The 15,429-nt window shown below is 45.3% G+C and overlaps 7 protein-coding genes across 7 annotated transcripts; 3 read left to right on the top strand and 4 right to left on the bottom strand.

The window, feature by feature from the left end:
- Positions 1 to 26: 26 nt before the first annotated feature.
- On the bottom strand, positions 27 to 1,409 carry GL50803_008883 (uncharacterized protein; the record flags this gene model as incomplete). Its single annotated transcript, XM_001706607.1, has 1 exon — positions 27 to 1,409. The coding sequence occupies one exon, from the start codon at positions 1,407 to 1,409 to the stop codon at positions 27 to 29; it is 1,383 nt and encodes a 460-aa protein (XP_001706659.1).
- A 24-nt stretch (positions 1,410 to 1,433) lies between these two features.
- GL50803_0028657 (Tetratricopeptide repeat-containing protein) lies at positions 1,434 to 1,880 on the top strand (the record flags this gene model as incomplete). Its single annotated transcript, XM_001706606.1, has 1 exon — positions 1,434 to 1,880. One exon carries the CDS (start codon positions 1,434 to 1,436, stop codon positions 1,878 to 1,880), a length of 447 nt encoding a protein of 148 aa, XP_001706658.1.
- Positions 1,881 to 1,895: 15 nt separating this feature from the next.
- On the bottom strand, positions 1,896 to 3,677 carry GL50803_008880 (uncharacterized protein; the record flags this gene model as incomplete). The annotated part of the gene is made up of 1 exon (XM_001706605.2): positions 1,896 to 3,677. One exon carries the CDS (start codon positions 3,675 to 3,677, stop codon positions 1,896 to 1,898), a length of 1,782 nt encoding a protein of 593 aa, XP_001706657.2.
- Positions 3,678 to 3,825: 148 nt separating this feature from the next.
- On the top strand, positions 3,826 to 6,219 carry GL50803_0032914 (putative SNF2 family helicase; the record flags this gene model as incomplete). The annotated part of the gene is made up of 1 exon (XM_038046060.1): positions 3,826 to 6,219. One exon carries the CDS (start codon positions 3,826 to 3,828, stop codon positions 6,217 to 6,219), a length of 2,394 nt encoding a protein of 797 aa, XP_037901997.1.
- Positions 6,220 to 6,237: 18 nt separating this feature from the next.
- On the top strand, positions 6,238 to 12,522 carry GL50803_0086945 (uncharacterized protein; the record flags this gene model as incomplete). The annotated part of the gene is made up of 2 exons (XM_038046376.1): positions 6,238 to 6,366; positions 6,403 to 12,522. 2 exons carry the CDS (start codon positions 6,238 to 6,240, stop codon positions 12,520 to 12,522), a joined length of 6,249 nt encoding a protein of 2,082 aa, XP_037901996.1.
- On the bottom strand, positions 12,473 to 14,452 carry GL50803_0016560 (uncharacterized protein; the record flags this gene model as incomplete). The annotated part of the gene is made up of 1 exon (XM_038045873.1): positions 12,473 to 14,452. One exon carries the CDS (start codon positions 14,450 to 14,452, stop codon positions 12,473 to 12,475), a length of 1,980 nt encoding a protein of 659 aa, XP_037901995.1.
- Positions 14,453 to 14,654: 202 nt separating this feature from the next.
- Positions 14,655 to 15,341, bottom strand: GL50803_0015244 (uncharacterized protein; the record flags this gene model as incomplete). Its single annotated transcript, XM_001706604.1, has 1 exon — positions 14,655 to 15,341. One exon carries the CDS (start codon positions 15,339 to 15,341, stop codon positions 14,655 to 14,657), a length of 687 nt encoding a protein of 228 aa, XP_001706656.1.
- Positions 15,342 to 15,429: the final 88 nt, after the last annotated feature.

Here is a 15,429-nt window from a genome sequence, read left to right as displayed (position 1 = left end):
TTACACAAAAGCCCTTTTAGCTATCTCTACAGGCGTGCGTGAATATCATTTTTCCTTAATTCAGAAACTATTTTGCGGATGGAGGATGGTGCTTTAATAATTTTGGGTTTAAAGGTGCACTCTCCGAAATCCTCCCGCTGGTCAGCTCTGGCTTGCCGCTCCTGCTCCATCCTGAGGCGCATCTGCTTTCGCTCCTCCATGTATTCGTCAAGGTTTTTAATGGTACTTGCTATGTGCTCGGGCTGATTGGCAATCTTGGCAGGTTGAAATGTGCATCCATCTGCACTAAGCTGGTCCTGCTGTTTCTTCAAGAGCTCTAAGCGGTGCTGCGTCTCTGAATCCTGGTAGAGCCGGTCATATACAGGTATGTCACACTTGGCGGACATAATTCTCTTTGATCTTTCATTTATATGGGGTATGAAGGTGTCTTGGTCGTCTAGCGAAGGATACGTCCCAGCAGTCCTTCTTGGGCTTGAGCCTCTGGTATCAGCAGAATATGTACGTTCATAGAGAGGGTCACGTGCTCCAATAGTTTGAGCTATAAGCTTGCTTGTTTCACTGATCTTTGGCTTGAATGTACACTCGCGAAGCTCCTCCTTATTGACTCGAGATGCAGTCAACTGCTTTTTGGCCACTATATATTCTTGTCTGCTGAGGAATTCGTTGAAAGATTCAACGGTTGACCTCCTCTTAGGTCCTCCAGAGGCCCCTCTCGTACCCGTCTTCTCAATTGTATCTGGACTTGTACATCCATTTATACTAGTGTTTGCACTTGACGGGCACTTATCTGACGCACTGGCGGGCCGCTCGGGTGGTCGTGTAAGACGCTCAAAAACCGGTGTGTCTCCAAACTTTCTCTTGCATATTCTCTCGCTGGTCGGGGATAGCTTTGGCTTGAAAACGCACTGCTTCATCTCACTGGGAACATCGGCCATACGTATTACCACTTTGGAGCTATCTGACTTGGGTACGTACTTAGCCTTGAGCTGAGGTTTGAATGTGTAGACTGTTTCGTCAAGGACGTCGCCCATCTCAAATAAATCCTGCTCTCGTTCTTGCTTATCTAGTGCATGGTTATATAGCCTTTCATATGCTGGCCCAGATCTTTCTCCTGCGTAGTAGACACTCTCTGGGTTAATTGCAGGCCGGAAGGTACATTCGGCCAGCTCCTGCGCCTCTCGCTCTGCTTTGAGTGCTTCGAGTCGCTCCTCACGCTGCTGGACAGTTTCTCGCGGGAGCATATACCCTGGAATTTGTCTGGAGGTGTCTCCGGGAAGAAAGGGCCGAATACCCGATATACGCGTACTGCGTCGCGGAGAACTTGGTTTTTGATCTGTAGCAGACACCCTTACAGAGCGTTGGCACGCGCTAGCCAGCATACCCTGGAGCTTTGCTTCAAGGCCGCTCATCTCTTTTGTATTTTTTATTCGCTAATGCAGCCAGATGACACGTTCAATGACCTTCCCAGTGACGTTTTGAAGCGTATCAAGGAGCTGTGCAAGAAGGGACTCGAAGACAAGGGGAAGAATGACCTTGACGAGGCCATTTACTCATGGGAACAGGCTATTCAACTCCTCCCAGATCCGCGTGAGGAATGGGGAATATCCTGCTGGCTTTTTGCGAACACAGGCGAGCTATACTTTCAGCAGAAGGATTATGAGGCGTCAGACGAATTCTTCAGGTGGGCAATTTCATCTCCCGGGGGCATTATTGACGCCCATATCAACATGCGTCTGGGGCAGAGTTGCTTCAAGCTAGGGCAGATAGAGGAGGCGCTTGAATTTTTATTCAGCGCTGTGGCTATAGACCCGACTGTACTGGATAACGAGCCTGCTGAGTACCAAGAACTCCTATCTAAGCACGAGCCAGTTGCAGATTAGTTTAGCGAAGCCAGTTCATCGCTTAATAACCTTTTGCGTGTTCTTCTTTTGCAAAACGGACGTCGTAATATTAAGGTTTAGGTCTATGTTATCAATGGAGTCTTCTGGGAGGTCCGCAGGCCGTTTTGTTTCATCGTCAAAACTTTCTGATTCTGAGGATGTAGCTTCTTCAGGTGAATCTCCTGACTCTTCTAGAGCCCGCTCATAACGCATCTTACCAAATGAAGCCAACAGAACTAGTGGGCTATTGACAACATAATGGCTGCACAGGGGCTCTCTAGATCCAGGTATATACACTCGTAGGAACTTGTCCAAGCATCCAGTGAATATCAGCGTGTCAGTTGTCTTCATATCCTTGTGAGCTGTTGAGGAGTTCCCCAGCACGACCGCTGCAACAGACTTTTGGTCGGCATCATCTTCAGAAATCTCCGAAGATAGACTATTGCTTGTGGAGTCAGTAGAGTCGCTATCAGCTGATTGGTCGTCATTGAGTCTTTGTATCTTCCTAGAAAAGCTTTTGTTCATATGAGCTGCTAATACTTCATTAAGTCGGAGACTAGCGAAACACTTCACTGCACCTCCGTGCTTGTTAAAGCGCCTGCAAAGCTTCCCTGACTCTAAAGAAAGGAGGTCGCATGTTCCCTCGCCATTTGAAGCACAAAGATACTTCCCAATACCGTCGTCCAAACGTACTGTCACAATACTAACTGCACATACCTTCCTCTCAAAATTGCGGTTATACCACAATGCTGCACTACTTATTACCCCCTCGGAAAGCTGATAGGGCTGCTTGTGTACGTCGTCGACCACGTTGTGTGGAACCAGCTCTGAGACACTCTGGATTGGCCGTCCTTTGCGCTTCTTAAGCTCTTGCGGCTCGTTCCAGCCACTGATATTTTCCGGTCGTTCTGCAATGGGCACTGCAGGCCCCCAGAGACCTGTCTTATAACAGTGTATCCATCCGTCCATGTCACCAACAACAAAGATGCCATCCTTCTCATCATAGCAGAAACAAGTAGCTATGAATCGAAGAGCGGCACGAGCTGGAAAGGAGGGAGGAGGGTCGCGGGGCACATAGACCACCTTCCCAGAAGCAGAGTCGTAAATTCGTGGGGCATGACCCCATCCACCGCATGCAGCATATATTTTCTGCCCTATAGGTATAAGGATATATGCCTCAGAAGAAGCGTTGCGCAGTTCTGGAGGCGGCTCTTCCTGCACAAAATCGCCCAACGTCGGAGCTGGAAGGGGCCTTGGTGCCTGAATGTTTAGACTCATTTGGAAAGAAGACATAAAGGTGATTGATGGCTTTCCGTTATCATTGTTTTCTAAAATGAATCTGTGCACTTTCGAATTGGACGTTATCATCACCAAATTGTTAGGCTTAGCAAATGCTATGGCACGAATTTCCCGTGGACTAATGCGCTGTCTAAGCGCCTGATCCTTATCATCCACTGTTTCTCGGTAGACACGGTGCTCTGCAACATCAACAACAACAGAGATATTTGTATACGTTATAAGCTTCGGCTCGTCAAATTTGTATGTACCATTGGTATACGCGGTGAATTTCAGAGGTATATGGTATATTTCAACTTTCCCGTCTTTGTATGCCATAATGACTGTCTCTTCTGTCTCACCGTAGCACATTGCTGTTATGGGGACAGAGTATCTGGAGACCGAATTTATTCGATGAGCCTGTCCCCCATTGAGATTTGGAAGCATAGGGTACATAACGCGCACAAATCCAACGTCGTCTGCGAGGATGATGCGCGCAGACTGCAGGGGAGTCAGAGTCATCGTGGCCTCGATTTCAATTATTTGGAGAGAGCATTGCGTTAACATTCAGAAGACACAGCAACACTCACGATTCTGTGCACCAAGCTATCAAGGTTTACTACTTCAGAATTTACCCTACTCTGTCTGTACTTTCATTCTGTCCCTATACATGTCCTCTCCAGGTGAGCAAATCCCCCAGCCAAAACCCTTTCGTCCATGTCCGTTTATTCGATCAATAAGAGATGCTCTTACTGATAGTAAGCACAGCGTTGACAATGTGGCGGCTACTGAACCACCTCTTAAAAGTCCCGGTCCATTCCTCGTATCACCTTCTCAACCAGCAACACTCACAGCAGAGGATCTACCTGAAGACAAGAAAGCTTCTGCCACTTCATTTACTTCCATTATTGTGCAAACCAAGTGCCCCTTATGTGGTACTGAAAGTACTCCCAACAAAAGCCAATCCAGAGATATCCGCAAAGGAAAGGTGACAGCAATCCATATGCAACAACCAGAAATAAAGGCGATAATAGATCTAACGTGTCAACTAATTGAAGTTACTGTTGTTAGGATCGACGTGGTATTTGTTCAAAGTCTATCAAGCACACCTTCCGTGCCACAATCTATACAAACCGCCATTGACAGTTGCTCCACCGCAAAGCGAATCCAAACAGCATCTATAGACTGCCCTACTCTTTCAAACAAAGTACCCCGTTCTCGCACAGCATACACTGTTTCGGTATTAGAGTACAACCAGCACATTAAAGATATAGAGAAAAAGACTCGCAATTTTACCGCGGAACGATTAAACGGAGTGCTCGTTAGAGCTAATGTATGCATTCCGCTGGCCTTACTAAACTGGTCTCTCCCTGTAATTATAACCAACAATAGAATAAAACGAGAAGAGCACAAGAGTTATAAGTATAGTATTGATCCATCCACTCCAAACTTGTACAGTCTGCGGCCATGGCAGAGGGAAGCAATAGAGTTTTACCTTTTACGTGGAGGGAAGTGCATCCTGGCAGATCCTCCAGAGATGGGTGTTGCTGCGCAGGCTCTTCTTAGCACATACCAGTACAAGGACAGCTTCCCGCTGTTCATAATCGTGCATACAAACTCTATTTCATACTGGAAAGAACAGGTGTATCTGTGGTACAATACCGAGCCAGCGCGGCGTAGTTGTATGTCGCAGTGGTTGAAAGAGAAGGACGCGCATGAGGCAAAGACAAATAGTCTGAAAAAGGTGGCTCTAAAGCGGTCTTCAGGATCTGAAGTCAAAGTGATGAAGCGAACGAGGCTCAGACGGGTTTATGAGCTGCCATGTGAGTATAACATCAACCCAGATAGTGCCTCTGCTATCTACGCTCTAGGGTATGAGGACATCACATCTCGTGGTGCCTTTTCACAAGTATACACGCACGCAGTTCAGACATGCTTCGAAGGCGTTACTGTTTGTAGAAGACGGATGATTATCGTCCTTACAGCACAAAACTTTCTGACTCTCTATAAAAATGGCCTAATTCACACTCAATCGTCAACGTTTATATTATCGGACGCCCAAGATTACAAAGATATGTCTTCAAAGCGTACCAAAGAGCTCTCTCTAATCTTATCTACTTGCTCCCGTGTAATAACATGCATCTCTATTGCCTGTGTGAGCCTTTTGAAAGTCCTACATCCACAACTAATCATACTAGGCTTATCTCTCGGAAGGATGGAGTTTCTTGCACGTTATTGTGAGCTGAAAAAGCGAGAATTAAGAAGCGGAAAAGTTATTACGACAGCATCAGGAGTAAGCATGCAAGATGAATTAGCGTATATATTTGGTATATGTTGCCTCAGCAGATTGTCTGAAAGGTACGTTGGGCCTAAACAACGCTTTATCCTATATTTAGAAGGTGAAAGGGACACGCGGACTAACAGAAGCACAGACAATGACATGCTTATTGAGGTGCGTGACTCCGAAGTAGCTGTGATGCTTCTAGCAGATACGCTTGCGGGATTCTATTCTCTTAATTCAATACAGTTCATAGTTATCGTACATGGAAAAGAGACAGGAGACTTATTAGCAGATGCTCTACGCAACAACGGATTGAAAGTAGAAAGCATTAGTGAGAAAAGAAATATGAATGCCTCTTTAGACAGCATACACAGGCTCCAAAGCGGCGAGCTAGCCGCCTTGGTGTGCATAGACGACGCTGTATCCATATGTTTTGCCCTTAGTCGTACATATGTATGCTTCTTTGTAGGACTACTGTGGTCGTCAAGCGAAATCAGCATGTGGGAGAGCAAGCTGCAGACGATCCTCAGCGGCAACAAGCGGCAATGTAGTATCTTCATAACTGGCCCAGACGATAGGAGCTCACGTAATAGTAGGGACAGTTCTATTAGTAGCGCCAAAGCAAACTTTTCCCCACATCTACACCCCCTAGATTCCTCTGTAAGAGAAAACTTCATTGTTCACCTTTTGCACTCGTGGAAGGTCCCCAGGTGGGACAGCTATCCACATCTCTCGCTAAGTACTTTACTAGGTAAACGCATGGAGACGTGGTTCCAGGGTTAGAACTCTTCAGATTAAAAAATGCTGGATTCTGTGATCTCTCTTTTTCTTGCGGCCCTTCGCGAAGAAGGTGTACCAGAAGCCCAAACACTCGAGCTGCTCCAGACCATCCGTTCCTGGCCACAGATCAAGGCAAGCACATATACTATCGTATGATTTATTTTTTCCCAACAGCCTAACACACAGATACAGACACTTAATAACCTTGCTACCAGAGGAGTACGAGCGTCCAAAGCGCTTACAGATATTACCACCACATTTTTCACTTCTCCGCGAATGCTACAGCGCAGGGGTCTTTCTTGTCAAGACCTAGATGCTTTTCATGACTTTAGTGGCGTGATTGTAAGAAATTTTATTGTCCATGGGCATCAGATCCATGGGGTTGGCTTTACTCCTCTTCAGCTTCTTAGAAAGCACTATCTTGTGAGTGCATCTGACGACGGGGCAGTAAAACTTTGGTATGTTCAAGGCCCTGTGGTCCGTTTAGTCGGTTATTTAATTTCTCCAGTAGAACACCATAGTCGGATAATCGACCTGGCCATCAGCCAGGAGCGCTATGTCGTTGCCATGTGGATGGACGTGGTAATAGTGTGGGACATTCCGTTGGATATCGCGGACGGACCTGAACTTTACTGCAGTTGCACGTATATTTCTTCAAGCTATCTACGAACAACCCAGCCAGTGGGAAAGAAGAGCAGTAGCCTTTACGTAAACCAGCTGGAGAAGCTTCTAACCATTAAGAATAGCCCCTTTGCTATTGTACAATCTTCTGCAATCATCTTTCTAGTATGCATCGCGACAGGTGATGCAGCCATCATAATGGAGCTCACAGCCTCCTCAACTGATGCCGAGAACAACCGGATTGTTTGGGCTTGTCTTAATGAGTCATCCACTGAATTAGCCATCGCCTGGACAGCAAATGGGCTGCCATTTATAACCATTCTCAGGACGAGCAATATTAAAGAGGTATACACTGATAACGGATCTTTCTCTTTGCTTCCATGGAAGTACATTTCTATCGATGGGCAGACACTAATCAGGGGAGAAGTGTGCGGGATGCATCTAATGCACTTTTGTATTGAAGCTCCACAGACAGAATGGGGTCTCAGCACCGTTCTCATTTTTCCTAAGTACATTCAGTACGCTCCAAACGACCTTCTCCTCGTCGTAAGCTTTCATAACATGTCTTGCTTGTTAGCCTATAGCACATCTGAGTATAGAGGTTCTTTTGCAAAACTAGATACTGGCTCTTTTGAAGACGCCAACTTAGCGTCTTCAGGGTCTGACACCAGCGGATATCGAATTCTTCCATTTCCAATGGTTCGGGATCTTAAGCCATGGTGTCTTACGCTTATTTCTGTGTCAGTCGTATCATACTGCGAGGCAAACACCAGTTACTGGTCTTGTACATCGTTCTTTATCAGTCCCGACAGTCGTTATCTTGCAGCACAAGTTAAGTGCTCTAACACTAAGTTTAGTAAGAATTATCTCGTGTTCTTTGAACTAGCTTTACTGTATACGTATATTTCGGCCGCACCTTCTCTAGCTTTGCTAGAACAGCAAATGGTTACTGATGAGGCTCACGATAGAGCAAATGAGTTTCCCCTAGGGGCAGACGAGTCCTTTATTGAGCGTAAGGTATCACCTACTTCGCGTGTTATACTGTGTGGTTGTGGTTTCGGTATCTCAATCTGCTGTCTTGACTTATCCAATCATCCCTACTTCAACTGCGCCGTCCCTGCCACTTCATCCTCATCTCTTCCATATGTTTGGGTTGTCAGTGATACCATGAACCTGGAAAATACTGGTCTGCGCTTTCTGGAACGAACTGGCGAGGAACTGCCCTTAACCATATCTCCTTTGGATCTCTTCCTTTTCTTTCTCTCTCCCGATGGCACCCAGAATGTCTGGAACATCCGCATGCCATGTTCTTCTCAAGACAATGAGGGTTTGGTCTTTAGCGATATCTGCCTTAGTTCAGAGACCGGAGAGCTATTCGTCTCGAATGTCACTGGCCAGATAATGTCCATTGGTATTGGGGCAACATTTCCACCGAGCTATATTTCTCCTCAAGAGCAGTTCCTGTTCTTTGAGCTACCAGGGATCTTTAGCGCTCGATATGGGACAGATCCAGATGAGTCTGTTAACTCTGCACTCACGGCATCATCTTTGCTGCCTACAGAGCAACTATCTTCACCTACAACTCAACCATTAATGATCAAAGGGGCCAAGGCGATCCTGAACGTCACAGGAATGAAGATGTTTCACGAAGAGTTAAGCACTAGCATATCAAAAATTCTGTCAGAGGAGTTAGCTGTGGAGTGTCATTTTTCTGATGATAGCTGTCTACTATTCGACTCGCCAAACCAACTTAAGCAATTGATTTCTAAACTTGAGGCCAAGCAGGCGGAGGGTCACTTTGTGGTTTCTGTCTATTGCATCGGAAGGATAGATACCATTTTCCGGTACACTCTACACAATGCCTTGATCACCCGTCTGCCCAACCTTGATCTAAGAACTCTTACTACCGACCACATGCTCAAGCTCAGCATTAAAGCACCCAAGAGTATGTTTACAGGACTGTCTGTATATGACACGGTGAGATATCTAGCTAATTATGAAAACCCACTAGCAATCTGCTCATTTTATGGTACTGTTTACTTCATTCCTGCATCGCTGGAAGAGAGCCGGCAAAGGCAGTCATTACCCTCTTACCTGGAAGAGTTAGCTCGTTATTATGAGAAGGCTCAGAAGCATTGTTATCATGGATTTTATGAGAGCATTATTTCGATGAGATCAATCAATGAACTATCCTATTTAGACCTGGGGATCATCACCCCCAAGTGCGCTTCTTTAAATGCTATGATTCTTTGTCAACCAGCGGCTGAATTTTTGCTTGATCGTGCTTCATCAAAGTTTCTGCTTTTAGAGAATGTAACAACGCTTAAGGATGTCAAGCAACGAGAGAAGATAGAGCTGATCTCGGACCTGCTCAATACATCTGAACCCCTCTTTGCAACAGATGTCTCTGGCTTCGTTGCTTCTTCGAATATAGAATTACAGACCAAACAAGTCAAGGAAATACAGGATGATAACACTGATGTTTTCGACGATATGGATAATTGTATCGCACGTATTGAGGAAGCAATCTCGAGTCATGTTGTTCCTTCTGTCCCGCGCCGCATCAGGAATCCACGGCGACACCTCATTAATAAATCGGGACCCGGAGAATCAGAAGGGTCTCTCCTCAGCATCTCTAGTTTGGGAGCAGATGAGCTCGCCTTTGAGTCTGAATCTGACGTGCAGGAACAGGAGGAGGAATCTTCTGCATCGATTTCGTCATCAGCTAGCGAATCCGGTGCTTATGAAAGATCTACTAAGGACAACGACTCCGAGGAGTCATTAGAAAACCCTGGCAGAAGAAAAAAGAAGCGAATAAAAGACATGCAGGATACCGACTCATTTGTCTATTCTAGCAGCGGATCTGACAGCGTAGCGTATAGTGAAGAGATAGAGACAACAGAAGAGTTCGTTTTGGAAAAGAATACGAAAAAAGAAACCGTTGAACAATCCAAGTCGGAACCACCTTTAAAGAGATATATTGAAAAGGTAACAAGTGCAACAGCTCTGGTAAAGTATACGAAGGTCTTTCTCAGTTTACAATACAAGACACTTATTAAGAGAAATATAGAGTTCATGAAGGATTTTGCATCATCAACCCCGCTGGTTGCAGGTAAAGCAAACTCATACGCAATACCCCAGGTGGGAGACGCCATTTTGGTGTTGCCTGTTCATTATCGATACTCCATCCAATTCATCGACTCCTTCTTCGATAAAAGAATAACTGGTAGCACCATTACAGTCTTAGATCGACTTATAGGGCCGCCTCCAGAAACAGGGTTTTATGGAGACGCCCCCGAAAACCCCAATAATAAGCCATACCTTGCAATCATCAAGGACATTTACCCTCAGTATTGGCAGATAGACAAGGGTAGACCCCCTTTTGTGGGAATGCCTCTTACGTTACTTACCATTCTCATTAAACCAGTAACCAGCATAGATCAAATAACTCCCTTGATAACCCCAGATTATGAACTTCTGGACAAGCTTTTAGCAAATGAGCGCACAAAAAATACGTACAATCTGCAGATAACTAAAAGTCACGACCTTGTAATCCTTCCTCTGTCGCACTCACTTCTACTGGAGCCACGGAACCTGATACCTGAGTTTCCGATATTGCCTTACTGGTCTGGCGCCTACCACTTGAGGACGCTATCGAAGGTCCTGGGACAATGGATAAAATACATTCGGGAGGGGCCTTGTGCATCGGAACAGGTAGCCAAATGCTTTAAGGCATCGTTTCCATCATTGACCTTCACCAGTGACTTCTATTGCCATCATGGCCTAGAATATTGTGATCTTCTGGAGGACACCCTTCTTGCGGAATGTCTCAGTTATCCAATAAAGCTATCTGTACTTCCTCCCGCTGCCATTCAAGACATTAGGAAAATAAAGACTATATCAGACTCATTTCCGCTCGAAGCTTATCATAGAACGGTCCCTTTTGCCCCTGCTCCGGAGCACGTGCTTCATCCACAGCTCTTTGCCTTAACAAGCAGGGGGAATGTTGTCCTACGCGCCAATACTGCCTCTAAGAAGGCGTCTGAGTCGAAAACGAGTAACAAGACCAAGCAAAACTCAAGCTCAAGTTCTGCTTCAGACACAGAATCTGACTCAAGCTACGAATCTGAGGATACTCGCTTCCAGCGCAAGCATGGATACATCAGGAAGCTTGTCCTCTCTTCAGTTCAACACATGTCGGCCTTCTTTAACGACACAATCAAGAAGACACCTTATTTTTACTCTCCCCGATCCACGCCCCGGCTTCTCATGGTTCAAACTGCTGTAAGAAATGGATCTCCAAAGCGATGGGGCGACCATTATATTCCTCACGCATTTGGTCTATTATATCACCTATTCCTGAAAGCTACAACCCGCACTGACACACTCAAAATTTACTCAGCAGAAGCACTGTTCAGAGAGCACGTGCTGGACACATTCTTCCCTGATGCACCATCTGATAATCTGACAAAGCGACAATTGAGCAAACTAGAGTTGGAAGAATCAAAGTCTTATTTGGTAAGTGTGTGCTACCAACTTTACAGAGACAATACCTTTGCCTCAGGCCTTTACTACTTTACTGAAGACATGCAAGTTCCAAGAGACCAAGCCCAAGAAGAAATCGTCAAACAAGCATCTGTATGGGATAACATAGATGCACAGTCTGCTACGTTTTCAGCAGAGACGTGTGCACGTATCTTCAGTATTTTGGAGGATCTATATATTCGCGATACAAATATTTTGACATATATACCCGCCAGTCTATTCTCCCTATCACTTAATGCCTCTGGGATTGAATCTTCCTCTTCGCAATCACCGGTGTCGCCTTTGTACTCATCCCTGGTAACCGAGTTAGTCCCCTATGCGTTAGAAGCTAATGAAATTACACACACAAACTTGGACTTTTCGTTTGTATCACCACAGAGCACTACAGTAAGTACAGCTGACTCATCATGCAGCACCAATAACGATGAGAGTATTACCTTTGCTCAAATAATCAGAAGCTTGACCGTTAGACCATTTGGAATCAAACCTGGCAACATGTCCGGAACCCATACTGGACTGCGCAAATCTTCGAGGTCAAGACAGGAGCATGCTCTCACATTTGATGGAATATTTAATCCCATGTCCATACTTTCACGAATGAGGCTATTCTTGGTACTTGTTGAGGCCATAAACATTACTTTAACCACCTCTGCCTATCGGGACATTTTACTTGAAACGTTTGCCAACCCATGTGGTAGAATAAAGAGATATGCTGGGGTAGTGGCTCATCCATTATGGTTTAACTTAATTATGCACCGCATTGCCACTGGCTACTATACATGTTTTAGATCACTAATTAATGACATCCGTATCATCGCTGGAAACTGGGACTCCTTTAACGGCGATCAAACAATAGCAATATGTGCAGAGTTCTGTGAAAAGCTGATTGGTAATTTGCTACTGTTAGTGCGTGGCATCGCCGCCTTGACAGATAATGAGTATCTAGCCATTTGTGAGTCTGTTCGCTTTGAAAGTTCACAAGGTGATGATCAGGATGAAAAGAGTGCTGAAACAAGCCAAGACCTTGAGGAAGTTTCTAGCAGCACCGTTAGTAACAGCGACTCGGAGCCCAGTGATGATAGCTCTTCCCCTAAACCTGTGCGCAACCGGACTTCAACTCGTCAATCTCGTAAGCATTGAGCTCATTGATAACATCAGTTGTTGCTGCCAATAACCCGTCTACCTCTGCAATCCATGTACTGCCCTTCATTGTTTTAAGTGGTTCAGAGAAAGCCTCTTTTGATTCTGGAGAGGATATATCCACAGAGCAAAGATTTCTACTTATCAGTCTATCAGGGTTTCTTGTCTCTCTACTACGAGCCAGCTCTTTTGAAAACTTACAAAGAGATTGCTTAGAGTACGGGGAGAGTACTTCCTTAGTAAGAGTTGCAATGTATTGGTCTCCGGGGCTTTTGATAAAGCTTTCAATTCTAGAGCTGTACAATTTATGTTCTAAGAAGTCCAAGTCTATATCGTTAGATACAAGTGTCATTTTTTCCGATAGGTTGCAAGCCTTAGTACGCTCTCTGTATGCCTGCCTCATGTCTGCAAGGATTTCGTGTACTCTTAGGTTTGCCTCCGCTCTTCCCCTGGATGAGCTTCCACCAAGCATTTCACAACCCACTCCTCCTTTTTGTAAATTGCTGGCAGGTATGAGTGCACTTTGATGCTGGGAGATTGCTTTCACCTTTGGGCTCTTGTGATGGAGAGGCAAAATGCGCTGGTCGACAAAGGACGAGGCTACGCGTCGTGCTAGCGACCGTTCTTTCTGCCGTTTAGAGATTGAGGCACGTATCGACTTCATAGTCCTAGTCACATTGAAGGCTAGCTCTGCCTGTAGACAGGGGTTATTTGGTACTGTTGTGATTAGCATGGGCGGAAGGGAGTCGCTGGGGAAGAAGCACAGCCTGTGATGTATCTTTCTGCGTACAGGCGGTGTCATATCCAGATCATCTATGACTAATTCTCGCTCGGAGGAACCAGCAGGCTCTTCTACCGTTTGGTCTGGTGCGGACGACTCCTTCGGAGGTAGCAGAAACTGCGCGAAGATTCTGCTGGCTTCTCTGCCGTACTCATATATGAGACTATTTAGCGATGATGTTTCCACAAGCACAGCCAGAATTCGAATGTAGAGAGCAGCCAACATGCTAGTGCTCAGTGTGCAAACACCTTGCAGCATATACAGCGTATCTCGTAACATAGACTTGGCAAGCACCATCTTGTCATGCACTGTTTTACTAGAGTAGTTGGATGGGCTATTATAATATGTAAAGTAAAGCAGCAGTTGCATGAAAAAGATAGTGACATGGCCATCCTCACACTGCCTAGGAAAAGATTGTTCCAGATCTTTTTCGGTTACCGAATAAAGAGTGGTTTGCCGGTTTTTGTTGTTGGTTTGAGTGCAGCTCCATGCATAACGCAAAACCACTGTTTCAATTGGTGAACGGTCACGGTGAAATAAGTCTCCTAGCAAAGCCTGAGCTGAACACCCTTCACCATTTAGGAGAAGAAAAATCGCTTGATTTATGTTCCGCTTGACCGTCAGGTATCTATCACTGCCTATGACCTTTAAATTAGAGGGCACACACCCGGACGATAGAATGAAAAGGTTGTATAGGTACCTTATTTTCGACGTCATTTTCAACGGATACTCGGCCAAGTTGTCAAGCACTTCAATGACCACCTTGGCATCTACATATCTTTCTGATAGAAGAGAAAGTAACCTAACAAGGGCGTCCTGTGGCACAGGATGACCACTTCCAAATAGGGTGTTACTAAGACAAAGTGTCTGGAGCAGCGCGTCTATCTTAGTGAGGCAATCATCGGCCTGCATGACCCTGGTGGCAGCCTGCTCCCACTCTATATATAATTTATGAAGATCGTGATACATTGGAGATGCATTGTCACTGACCTCCCTTTGAGCAGCAGCTTCAGTAAATCGTTTGAGAAGGATAGCTGAGCATTGCTGCTTATGTAGAGACAAGGGTAAGAGGTGATCTTCACATAGGGGAGAGAAACACAAGGTACAACATGATTCTGCCTCTTTGTGGCATAAAATGCAGCCTGGCATGGACCCTTTTTTATTTATGGCCACGACGAAGACTAGCTTGCAACGTCCACAAAGTAAAAGGACAAGTTGATTTACCGATTAAAAGAGTACAATCTTTAATCATAACGATAAGATTGATTTACAATCAAAAATACTGGAAAAATATTAATATGCAGACTGTTACTTCTCGGATGCCCGATCGATAGTTAACATGGAGATGCCACTACTGAAGTATAGATTCAGTAGTAGTCTCCACCAGATTCGTCGCAGCATCAACATCGTGAGCTGTTCTTCTATGAGAACACTTGCAGCACATATAAAATGGCGGAACCTTTTTGGCGACCAAAAAGCCGGCCAACATTCCACCAGCAGTGAACAGGGCAGACTCAAGGGCAAATCTGTTCAAGAAAGCCATAACAAGTGCCACATAGGTTCCTGTGCTATTGTAAATCATGAGCTTTGAAAACACTGGGGCCTGCCACTTACCCTTGTTAGTCAAGATCGAGGCTGTTCCAAATGCCGCCCCCAGCCCAAAAGCATATTGAGGAATGTAGTACGACCTATAGTAGCTCCAGAAGCAGAGGGCAGAGGCTATACCGCAGGATACCAGAGCTGCTATCAAAAGCAGATTTGCGCAGGCCCAGCGTCCACTTGCCGCTTCATAGGCCCTTCCAACGTAAAGAAGGTACACCAGGAGACAAAGGATGTCTGGATTCGTTGTAACAAGAAACCCCGTTACTAGCCGCCACCATTGGTTCTGCTCCAACATCATGGATGGATTAAGAAGAAATAGTGATGACACATCGAAGATAACGGGAACAAGTCCGAGAAGTAGAACGGTCACCAGTAGTGCTCCACTAATGATCGAATTCTCATAGAAGAAAGGCCCGCCAAAGAACTTGTCTGACATTCTTTTTTACAACTTTCTGTCCTTTGTGATGGAGCTGTAGATCAGCCAAAATAAAGGTAAAACGCGGAGCATGTACAGTAACATCCAC

This window comes from Giardia intestinalis, chromosome 4, assembly GCF_000002435.2.
Source record: "Giardia intestinalis strain WB C6 chromosome 4, whole genome shotgun sequence".
In the NCBI taxonomy this organism is placed as follows: domain Eukaryota; phylum Fornicata; order Diplomonadida; family Hexamitidae; genus Giardia; species Giardia duodenalis.
Note: the sequence above shows the minus strand (reverse complement) of the source record. Positions and strands in the feature narration are given on the sequence as shown.